Raw genomic sequence first — 12,676 nt, forward strand, 5'->3', positions numbered from 1 at the left:
TATCCCTAACATACTCATTCAGTTATTCCATGACATGGTAACCGGTCATATCTGTCAGTCTCATCAGATTATACTTTATGAGAGACAACTCTGGCATATCTGCTCCTGAAAAGCCTGTCTCCAGTCTTTAGATATCGATCCCCGGGGCCTTAGCAGAGGTGCCTCTCATGAGTACAGAAAAGAAGAGAGAAAAACAGATCATTAGTGATTTTAATTAGGTGATCTGTCAAGCTGCGATTGCCAGATGTAAGTGTATGCATTTGGGTCGATCGCAATCCCTCTCACGATCCCTTCTTGTCACCTTGGGCCTCTGAAAAGTAGGATGGCTCTTGCTTAGAGTAAAACAAGCAGTAGGGGAGAAAAGAAATATGTCACTGTGCATGTGTGTGGCAGGTTTCTTCCTAAGAAGCAGGTGGGGGGTTCGGTTTCATATCGAGGTTTAGGAAAAATGAGTTTTGTTTGAAATTTTCCAAAAAATATCAACGTTCTGCTGCTAAAGCTAGAAATGTGACACCGTGAACATTTTCTAAATGAAATTGACAGAGGACAAACAAAATTATGTGTACATGAGATTTCTGAGTACTGCTCTTTGGACTGTTAAAGAACAAACAAGAATTAAAGCATTTGAGTTTGAGAGACTTCGGCTCCTTTTGTTGTTATAATGATGCAGAAATGTTCTTAAATGTTTTTCCCTCAACACAACAAAATGCAGAAGACGCAGTTATACAGACTCAGACAAATCTTTTTTTCACTTCAGCGTTAAACATCATTACATATTTATAACCCGGCGCCAGATGACAGAAACAAAGAGGGAGAGAGATATGAACCGTGCAGCGGCACCGCAACTCGTCTGGTGTCTTTGTGAGATATCTGATTGCAATGTTTAAACCTGCCTTTCATCTAATGTTGCTACAGAAAACTCAATTATACAACAGCTGCAAATGGACTTTTGATTTAACAATTCATAATTTAATTGGCATATTAGACGTGCCCCTAACATCCAGCCCTAGTTATCATGGAGTAGTGTTAAAGGGAGTGCAATATTGCGCTCATGTAGATTGCAAAAAAATCATTTAGTAATGCTTAACTGAGTTTTCATGTGTTTTTCAAGTCAATTCTGACATACTTAAATCGTGAGGGGATTATCAGAATAAAGACGAAAATCAATTAACTTTAAGAACAAATATAACAATTAGGTTGTCTCTTTATTTCCCCACAGATCCCAGTGAGGGCTTTCACTGCCAGGATGAGTGTCGGATCCTAGGCCACTCTGACCGCTGCTGGATGCCTCGCGTTACAGTCCCAGCACGCGCCAAGTCACCCGAGCACGCTCGCAACGTCATCGCTTTGTCTATCGAGGCCACCACGGTGGACGTGCCACACTATGAGGATGGCACAACAAAGAGGACTTTTGCCACCTTTGGTAAGGATGGGTCTGAAGATGTGGAACGAGGAGACATAAAGGGAAAGCGGACTCAGGAGTCTCAGGTGTGTAGCCCCAAGGCCAATGGAGGGGCTGTTCGTGAAGCTGGCAATGGGCGGGAGGCGGCCAGTCCCATCACTTCCCCTGTGCACCTGAAGAGCCCAATGTGCAAGCCGTCATCTGCCTACAACACGCTTAAATGCCGTGACGCAGAGCGAATCGCCAACCACAGCCTGCTGCGGCAGCCGGAGGGGAAGGACAGTGAGCCGGCTGTAAGGGAGATCAACACGCTTCTCCACGACGGCCGAGACAAGGAATCCCCCAGCAGCAAGCGCCTGAAGGACATTGTGCTTTAGCAAGCTTCTCTGTGACACACACCAACATGTATACACACATCCAGTGTAAACTCACATATATATACCCCGCAATAGCTGTGTATACACAGAAGAAAATCTGGCTGTGGCAGTAGAGAGACACACCCATTTGCAGTATACAAAATTGAAAAACCAGCCTGGGCTGAAGATAAACTGACGTATGCTGCAGCTAGTTGTGTGCTCAGGCCCAGGTAGTGGATGTGGCTTCGTTGTAGTCGCAGTACTTTTTCCTTGTTTGCTTTTTGTTCAGATTTCTTTCTATCAGCCTGCGATGAGTGGACAGGCAGGTTACTGCCGACTGCATGGACACGGCCAGTGGAGCTCTCCAGCCCTCGACCCAAAGCAGGACTTTACATGTTTGGACACCTGAGGTGCCAGTTCATACGTACAGTTATGCCTTTTGAACTACTTTTGTATCACGAACTGATATTTGCCTTCTTTGGTTTTGCAGTCTGTTTTAGCTGCCAAAATCGCTCTTTGTTCCTTTGTATAGAGTTCTGTCACTGTAATAAACAAAAACAAATACACACAGGATTCATCCAAAAATATCATCAATTTACTCCTTCAGAAGTTTGCAGTGCATTCAGGAGAAGGAAGGTGAGGCCTCCCGGTCTCATGTCTTCCTGTCCCTGACAAATAAGAGAAACTTTCTCTGCATGTCCCTGAGGACATCCTCGTGTCATCAGACTGTGAGGTCCTTACAGTATTTATATTTTATCACGGATGGAGCTGATTGAACTCTCGTTGTCTGCCAAGCCGCTCTGACTGCAGGAGGTGGGGACAGACAGATACTTGTGATCAAATTGCGTTGTATGAAACAAAAAAAAGACTTTCTGCTTTTGAAATCTCCTGTGCCCAACCTTGATTGTAGCCAGTGGAGCACAAATTAGAACTTTGTGCTTTGGTCTTGTACTTTTTTTGACTTTTGACTATGGGGCTAGGATAGAAGGGATCGTCACTCATGTCTTGCTATGTGAAACTCTGTATAGGGTTTACTATTATCATTTTTAATAACCTGTTGTTATGTGACAATCCCTTTAATGTTTTGTTTCAAGAGAAAAAAAATGAATAAACATTGGTGTTCAACTGAAGCTACAGTAGCGTTTGTTACACAAACACAAAAATAAAAAAAAACATATATGCCAAAATATATTTTATAAATAATTTAAAATGTATAATGAGAATATTTAATGCTGTGTAGTTATTTTATCAGTAAGTTATACTTGAAATTAACTTGCTTTTCGTTCATTTGTCTTTTGCTTTTATATTGAACCGGATTTGTTTTGGGGTTTTTTTTTTTGTTGTTTATGTTCAAAACTTGGATTTTTTTTTTGTTTACTGTGTGATCCCTGGCAACTGTTGACTTGCAGTCTACCTTGTTGTAAAGAGTTTCTTATTGGTCAGTTCTTGTGCCATCCAGTTTCTGTGTGGGCTACCAGAAAATGTAAAAAGACAAAAAAAATTACATAAAACAACAACGACAAAAAAAAAAAGCGATTTCAGCACCAACATTAGTGTGTCAGTTCAATGAGCTTAGAGTGAGATAGCAAAAGAAACCAAAAAAGATGCAAACACAACCTTAATGATTGCAGGATGTTGCTTCATCTCAGTATCAAAGGAGGAAGAACAGCTTCCAGTGTTCTCCAGGCTGCAACGAGGTTCCACCTATTTTATCTGTGTAATAGGTTGGCTTTCCTATATGGCCCAATCACGTGGGGAAAAAAAGACTTTTCCAACTTCAGATGAGGGCATTGTGATGTGCAGATTAGCTTTACTCAGCACTGCTGTCACCCTGTACCATCTGTGTTCTCCTGATCTCAAAGCTAAGGTTGAGACCACAGTGGCATAAGCAGGGCTCTCCCTTACTATGAGCACCACACAACAGACTGGGTGGAATCATGCGAGAGGGAACTAAGGTCTTGGAAGAACCGTGTTGCACATCAGCAATGTGGTTTTATGTTGCTTTGCAGTAAACTATGTACAATGTGGAAAAATATGAATGAAAATGGACAAATTGCATACAACAAACTAGATCTCTGTAGCTGAATGTTTTGCTGGTCTCACCCATGGCTTCTGGCAACATGAAAATCGGAATAATCACTGAATGTATACAGCAGCTTATAATTAAACTATTAAATGTTCTCTGCTTTGTTTTCTTGTTTTTACTCGACACCGGTGAAATTTCGGGTTGAACTGAAATTTGAATCCACTGCTTCTTAACAACCATTGTGTCTTTGTGTACTGAAAGAAGTTCTCAGCTGAACTTTATCCATCACAGTGCTGCCTAAATAAGTATAGTACTGTGCAAAAGGATTGAGCCACTTCCCCTTTTTTATTTTGCTGAGCTTTCTCATTACTTCTTTAGGTCGTCTTTGGGATTAGTTTTTTCTTTTGTTTCCTTCTGTGTCAAGATTACACCATACCGCTTCAATAATGTTGAGGTCTAGGCTCTGAGGCCAGGCCGTGACTGATAGTGTTCCATTGTGTGTTTTTCTATCCAGGTATACATTCACTGCACTGGCAGCAGTGTGTTCAGTATCATTGTCATGCTGAAAAATGAAGCCACTGTCAATCAGAAACTTTCCAGGTGGTATTGCATGGTGGATCCAAATTTGACAGTACTTCTTTATGTTCAGAATTCCATCAATTTTGACAAGATCCCCAATACCATGACAGAGCTTCCACTGTACGTGTACCGCGCCCTGTTCTCCTGTTTCCCTTTCTTAAGAACGGCTTCTTGACAGCCGCGCTTCCACTGAGACCATTTCCGAGACCATCTGGCCCTTCTCGACTGAAGAGCCAGATGCATTTCTCAGGGCCTGTGTCACTCTCTCAGATACTGCTGTAGATACTTTTTAGCCCTGCTACTTCTTCTTTTGTCATCCACTTGCCCTGTTTCCCCAGTTGGTTTAAGGACACACTGGACATGCCAACATGTGCCAAGTTTTCAGCTAATAGCTTTTTGTAAAACTGTGATATTTTTGGCATTTTTCATAGATTCAGCTGAAGAAATGAGAAGAAATTCTGTTTTTGCAGTAGTTTTTGATAGAAACAAATGACCTAAAGAATCTATTTAAAATAGGTTCTTTGCTAGTTAGTCTGAAATGTGTGGACATACCACTGGTCGTCTTTTCTATTTAGGTTTCTTTTTTATGCTTGAATGATTCATATGTCAAACTGGTCAGTGTCCACAGAAAAACAAAATTCTTTTGGAAAGCCTGGAAAACTATTGCCCAAGATGACTTAAAAATTTCAAAGGAAGTCTGTGTCCTTGGAATCAAAATACAAACAAATGAGTGGTGGCGCAACAGTTTTCTCACATTCAGACTGAAACAAAAAACGGAGACATGTGAAGATATTTCTCAGCCAGGAATTGTTGTAATTTCAGTTCATCCTTGACGCTGATGTTGTAAGCCGGTGTAGGAGGTGAGTGGAGAATGCAACAGGCTCTTTATTATGAGACAATTCAGTCTTTCCACAATACATTAACATTTTGTATTACAAAGTGAATTTCAGCACGCTGTTCTTGAAAACAGCACGATAACACATCAGCACATGTCCTTTCTGCTTGATATGTGATATCTGTTTGATATTAAGAGTTTTTGCTGAGGCTGGCTTAAAGCCTTCATTAATATTCCATGCATTCACTGTTGTTCTTTCCCATTATTTCCAAAGCAGACCTTTGGGAATCTTTCAGAAAGTGAGGCTAGTGTGTGTGTGTGTGTGTGTGTGTGTGTGTGTGTGTGCTAGTGTCTCTTTCAGACAGAGCGCCTTCATCCGCAACAGTGGGTCAAACATGTCACTTTTAGGAGATTTAACACTGTAAATGTCTCTCAAAAAAACTACAACGTAGACACTGATCAGGAGCACGAAGGCTGTCATCGAGACTCACATTCCACTGGTGGGTAATGTGCTTTCACAGCCAACAGTATGATGTCACTGAAACACTAGATCCCACTTGAAACATTGATTTATTAGTCGACTTTGAGTGGAAGGTTGTAAAAGCTATGAAATAAGTTGAAAAGCAAGACAAAGCTGGATTCTTTCTCAGCAAGTCTGAAACACTTTATATGAAATTTTCACTCAATAAAGGCTCCACTCTTCACCTCCCTCGCAGACAGCAGGTCTTTCTCACGAGTAAGGCGGTATGGATTGATAAAGGGAAGCAGAGATTAGATACAGAGCAGGACACTTTTTGCCACTGTAGCGACTGAACGAAGCAAACAAGCAAGAGGAAACACACATGCCACACAGCTGCCCTCTATGATAAGAAAAGAGGTTGGCTTCATTTCTATAATTAATTTGCCATTCCCTCTATACCCCCTGGTGGAGCCAACATGAAAGCTGGTCTGAAAGCACACTTGCTAACACATCCATTAGTCTATAAGGAGGATCTTGTTTCTTCCAGCTAAAGTCTCTCCTCATGGGCAAAACCACTATTCTAGCCCTGCCTCACTCATATGAATTACTCATGCCCTTTCAGCAGTGTTTAGACCCTTGGGTCCCCATAACAAACTTGCCTGAACCAAAGGTACAGTCCTGCCTCCAACTGAAGGGCAAAGTATGCATTTTAAAATCCATATTAGAGAACCCAGTCTCATTAGCATTAACCTGAAAAACAGACTCGGTGCCACAATACTGCAGTAATCCTTTTTTATTTTCTAACAAATACATGTAGCACGTTTGTCTCCTGCATCAATCCATTATCCCACTCAGTCAAACCTTATTTGCAATGCAGGAAATTCCCAAACTAGTGTTTTTCCATGCATATTTAATTACTCTTGATTCATGGTGGTCATGGAGAATATTCTCCATTAGGGTAAGATTTATATAAAAGGTTACTAGGACACACATCCTATTAACATCCTATTAATGTTTCAATTATCATTTAGCAAAATGGTGAGAGGGGGAATCTGAGATCAATTAAAATGATTTATTTTGAACACAGGCATCCGTTGAAAAAGAGCAGAAGGAGTGCCTGCAGCCTCACATTCCTTCAATACAAAATAGTTTGTCGCCGGTTCTTTTGAGTGAGACACACCCCTGACCAACCCCCATTCAGGCTCACTGATAGCTCACGCTCTAGTGACCTCATTTTATCAAAAGGGCTCGCAGCTGCTCTTGCCTCATTACGACCATCTATTCCATTCACTAACCTCTGGTGGAGGTTCACCATTGAAGTAGGTGACAGCCGACAACATGTTTGAGGTAACGTGCTAAATCTCATATTGAAACCTGTTGCAATCTTTAAACACCAGAAAATTGATGAAAAAAATATATATAGAAAGAAAACATTAATCAAATGTGATGTTTAATGCCTTAAAATGTAAACACTGGTGCCATTTGTTTGTTAGTTCAGTAACTTCATCCACAAATATTGTGTCTGCATATTAGAAAATCCACTCATTTTTGTCCACTGCAGTGTGCCAAGAGATTTCTAAATCAGGCATGTAACTAAAATTCACATCACAAGGTTAACATCTTTTCTCTAATGTTTCTACCACTGAAAAGCAGGTGAGCTGGTTAAGACTTTTTAGTCACAAGATAGAAAAAAAGCTTTTTCACCTTAATTTATGTAAAACTATTAATGGATAATAAGGAAAGTGCCACTTTTTTTATTAGTATTTAGGCATTTTCTCAATTGGGTATTTTTATATCCTCTCTAGGCCATTTGCCAAACAGATGATGGTTTGTTTCCCAGGTCCACACCTGAGCAAATTCATATCAGCACAGAGCCGAGTTCATCTAGCCTCATATGTGTCATCACACCAAGTCTGCACAACTTCCAACCTAGGCCTGGATGTAGATAAGAGGTCCTTGATGGATTCTGGCTTGCACTGCACTGTGGATCTAAAGTTCAGCCTTTGCCACCGTTAAGGATTGCTGCAGTCACAGTCATTTGAAAGTGGCAAGCTCCAAGAATGGGATATCAGCTCAGAGGCTATAGTGTGAGGCCAGAAAGTTTTTAGAAATTATAAGTAGTCTCAGAGACGTATTTTTCTAGTCAGAAGGTACTGCTATCTGCACAAAAAGAACAACCTCTTGCTATAGCTTCATATTGTATAGGAGAGGTTAGCCTTTGTCGTAATGGGCAGGGATAGCTCAGTAGGTAAAGTGGTCGCCCCATGATCGGAAGGTCGGCGGTTCGAATCCACTTAACGGCTACCCTGAGGTACCCCTGAGCAAGGTACCGTCCCTACACACTGCTCCCCGGGCGCCTGCTTAGTGGGCTGCCCACTGCTTCACTGAGTGAATGGGTCAAATGCAGAGAAAAACAAGTAATTTCCCCATGGGGATCAATAAAGTATCCATTAATGAGAAGCCGGCTGGTCATGGTATCAATAAGAAGACTGATTACCCTCTCCATCTCCCCACCACAACCACATCTAACAGGGTTGGCCAGTGGCCATTTCCTTTTGTGGTAGTCACAACAAAACTCTGATCACCACTGAAATGAGCGGCTCAAACAATAGTCTACAGTCAGAGAGCGCTACTGAGCCCTCACTGACATGGGAAGCAGTGTCTGCCACATTCCCCCAGCAAGCTTTAATTGGAAGTGATGCTAGACAGATCATATCATAACCATTAGTGATGGCCTGATAAGACTGACCAAGGAGCTGCTCTATAAAGCTTCTTTGTCCCAAAAAAAAGGGTCCAATGAGCCCCTGGACCCGACAGCATGCCATCTCCAGCAGCAATCACAGCCTGACCTTAGTCACCTCTCTCAGCCCTTAATGCCCAGGATGTCGGCTCTAGGGCTGTGGAACTGGGGCAGTTGACCTCCCCCTCTCTAGAGGGTAAAATCCCTGATAGCAGGGACTAGAAATTAAAGACTGTGGCCTTTGAAAGCCTCTATTATTGTCAGAGGGAGCACAGCAATGAATCTCGCCAGCCTCTCCATGGACATGCATTATCAGAGGGGTGATTGTTTGACCTAAACTCTCTGCTTGGCAATGATTTATTTTACCCTGGCACAGGTACATTCTCTGACCTCTCTGTCCTCTTGGAGTGACAGAAAATGTCAGGTTTTTTGAATATTGGCTCATAAGCGGTATAAACACCGTACGCATTTTAAAAGAAGAACTGAGAATCCATTTCTTTAGTCCATCTCAATCTGTTTTCTGTCTCTGTGGAATGATGCTTTTTACAGGAATATACTGGGAACTAAAAAGACTGGATCAATTGTTCCGGTGCTGTAATTCAGAAAGATGGATTGCAGTCCAGCGTGAGACCAAAATGTGCTGTGAAAAGCTAAAACCAAAGGAGCATGTCACTTCAAATGTCAGCTCCCCTGGTTAAAACTATTCTCTTGTCTGCTTGCTTGCAGACAAGAGAATAGTTTTCAAATATATGCAATATCTTCAAAAACCTCTGCAGGAGTGAAAAGGTCTTTGTTATTTTACGTGCTGTGTTTGTGTTTCTTGTGATCTTTTGACAACAAACTACACAAAATATAAAATGAGTGTTTTCAGCACTTTCTTTTTATCTTGTTGTGACTCATATTGCAATGCTGTTTGAATTGTTTTATTGATAATTTACTAAATAGCTGATGGCATATTGATTTTATACTTTTTTTTCCCTGAGCAAATGCGCAACACAGCATATTAGACAAACAATGCATGGTTTTATCACTGGGGGAAACAGTGCATCCATTGTGTGCACATAAATCTTTGCGTCGGGCATGCCTGAAAAACTCTGTATTCTTTATCAGTCACCAAGCTAAAGGGGAATGACTATGAGAACGCACATTAGGTTTTGCAGTATACCCAACACTTTGAGTTGGAGCTCTTCTGACACCTTTGGGTTGGTTACAAAATGCAAACTAAAGTGTCAGGTGATGAGAAAGAGAGCTGAAAAGATCTTGAACATTCATTCAGTGTCATTTCTCTGTGTTTGTCCTTCTGCCTTTTCTTTTGTGTCGGTACAAGGAAAGAATTATTTTCTGAAAACCAGCCTAGTGGGAATTTCTTGACCATTTAGCTGACAGTTATTTCTTGAGCACAAGGCAAGAACGAACAGCTCCGCTTTTTCGAAGCGGAGCTGTTCGTTCATTTCTGTCTTTGACACTGTGAGTTTTTAATTGTGATTTACTCATTAGAGAGATTTCTTTTTATCAGCCAGGAGATAAACATGTTGTATATGCACATGTTGTGTACTAGACCCGTGCATCTTTGGGGATTAAATAAAGCTCTTAAAATTGGCCATTATCAAAATACATCAGTGCCCCAAGTTGAATAACTTTGGTCAAAGAAGTTTAATTTTGGAAGGTCTAGAAATTAACATAACATATATTTCAAGGCCTCCTCGGCGGTAAAATGAAAATCACTCTAAATGAATGGACACTGCATGGAATGCACTCTTATTTCTTTCATAACAAAACACTGGAGCTGCTTAATGGGGAATAAAATCTTTCAAGGATAAAGACAAATATTATATTTTATAATGCAGAACCTTTATTGTTTGTTGCTGTTGTTTCCTCTACTATAACCTTGTTTATCTCTTTTGTGAGCTACTATTCCTTTTGTACCAATTATATGCTTTTGAGAATTATAACAATTTTTGAATGGACGGATAGAAATGAAATTTCTCAGAATCAATCTGTACTTATTAACAATGGTAAATGGCCTGTATTTGTATAGCGCTTTTCTAGTCCCTAAGGACCCCAAAGCGCTTTACATATCCAGTCATCCACCCATTCACACACACAGGTGATGGCAGCTACATTGTAGCCACAGCCACCCTGGGGCGCACTGACAGAGGCGAGGCTGCTGGACACTGGCGCCACCGGGCCCTCTGACCACCACCAGTAGGCAACGGGTGAAGTGTCTTGCCCAAGGACACAACGACCAAGACTGTCCAAGCCGGGGCTCGAACCAGCAACCTTCCGATTACAAGGCGAACTCCCAACTCTTGAGCCACGATCGCCCCAATGTAACAAAAACCTTTTCAAACCTCAGTACCATTGGCTGAAATGCAGTCTCAAACCATGTCGCTATTGTGCTTTACAGATGGGTGTAAGCACTCACTGTTGGACTACTCTCCTGACCTTCTCTGTACATATTGATGACGATTTGAACCAAAAATCTGGATACATCACTCTGTCAGACCTCGTGCCACATATTTTCAGTCCAGTTTATTTGTAATTTGCTGCTGTTGATAGCTTATTTAAAAGCAGCTACTTACTCTTTTCTCCTCCACTTGTCCAGTTTCCTCACATTTTTAAGGACACGCAGTACACCATGATGAGAAATGCCAAGTTTCTGGCTAATAAATAAATAAAGCGACATATTAAACAGCACTAAAGATAAATGCCTGGTAGCTGAAATTTAAGAACCACTGTTTTGCATTATATACCACCTGAATAATTCTGCTTTAACACACATTGTGACTTTTTTTTTCTTTCTGAGTTCCACTAAAGGATGAAAATATATCAAGTCTGATACACGAGTGACTCATTCTTTTTATTGCAAATATAGAATGTTGGACTTCTGGCTGATAATGCCGATAATGGTCTTTCTCACAACAACTAAAAGATTAAAGGAAATTATTAACAAATAAAAAACATGCACATGAATTACTATTACTATGCAAATGTTATGCATACAACATATATGCATAACATTTGCACAGGGCTTCTGCAAATAAATGCCATTAGGTAGTCAAAAAATGGCTGAATGGATCTCACCATTTTGAAGAGAAGAATGAGAGATTACTCCGAGAGCTGAAATTGGAACGGTGTGTAGAGTGCATGCTACTTATTGTTCTCTGTTTTACTTAAATCTCTCAACAAAAGTAAATGGATAGCTCGCAGCTTCAACGACAGACACGTGCAGCTTCCAGGCAGCTGCTGGAAGAAACTGGACCTTTTTTTTTTTTGCCTATTGTACATTTGTCTGATGCAGAATTGTCCTCAACATTAAAGAAGAAGAAGAATATAGGCTGGAATGAAATATTAAACTTGAAAAAGTGTGCTCTGATCTGGCCATTGTGGCTGTATCATCACAAATACATCTTCACAGATTTCTTGTGGGTGGTTTATGTAATTTGCTACTCGACACCAAGATAGTCAGCACAGCAGAGTGTATATCTCATGCTGTGATTGTATTGTATTGGTACAATTCTCTGGTAGCGCATACAATAACTGGAGCTTTATCAACACCTGTGATCCCTCTTTGGGTTTAATATTCTTGTAAGACTCGTTCATGTCCAGTATTATACTTGTTATATATTTGTTGTCAAACACCATGCTTAATGGCAGCATCATTTAAGTGTATGAGCTTCAGTTTTCACAGTTCAGTGTTCATTACACACTTTCCATTTTGGAAAATGCTATTCAACCTCATCTCACCAATGCAGCTCAATGCAATGCTTTTAGAAGTCACAGAAAACCCCAGGGAGTATGTGTCTTTGTTTAATGTGACCCCATGAAGAATAAGTAGCCTGTGTGAGTTTTTACCCCCAAAATGCTTCAACAATAGAAGGCCTGGGTGATAACACTGCAGGAGTGTGAGGGCAGTAAAGGCTTCCAGGGATTCAGTTTGACAAAGTGTGAGTATTAGAAATTCCACTCCTTAATATCTGGATCCTTTAGCCTCTCTCTCTAACTCACTTGGGAACTTGTTCTCAGACTCAACAGGATGGATTCTAATAAACCTGGACCCCAATTTCCAACGCAAACTAGCATTTTCATGGAACAATGTGCCACCATTATAAGAACTTCTAGTCTAAGAACTCCTTAAGGGATTAAGGGAAGTCTATATCACAGCTTAAGTGGTGCAGTTCATCAAGACTTTTGATCAGCAAAGTATATAAGAGAGCAGTGGAAGTGGGAATTAGGATATAGCTAATGTTTATTGAAACACAACCAAAGGTTAGGCCA

At 40.8% G+C, this 12,676-nt stretch overlaps 1 protein-coding gene across 8 annotated transcripts in view; it reads left to right on the forward strand.

Moving 5' to 3' along the window:
* Positions 1–3,938, forward strand: part of pcdh19 (protocadherin 19) — a 55,628-nt gene extending 51,690 nt beyond the window's left edge. For all 8 annotated transcript variants that reach the window (XM_085428817.1, XM_085428845.1, XM_085428838.1 and 5 more), the window contains exon 5: positions 1,220–3,938. In XM_085428817.1, the coding sequence (XP_085284943.1) occupies positions 1,220–1,779 (560 nt within the window). In that variant the 3' untranslated portion in view covers positions 1,780–3,938. The remainder of the gene's footprint in view (positions 1–1,219) is intronic.
* Positions 3,939–12,676: the final 8,738 nt, after the last annotated feature.

The sequence above is a fragment of the Rhamphochromis longiceps genome, linkage group LG2 (assembly GCF_057381845.1).
Source record: "Rhamphochromis longiceps isolate RC_006_pf linkage group LG2, R_longiceps_female_GT1.1, whole genome shotgun sequence".
In the NCBI taxonomy this organism is placed as follows: domain Eukaryota; kingdom Metazoa; phylum Chordata; class Actinopteri; order Cichliformes; family Cichlidae; genus Rhamphochromis; species Rhamphochromis longiceps.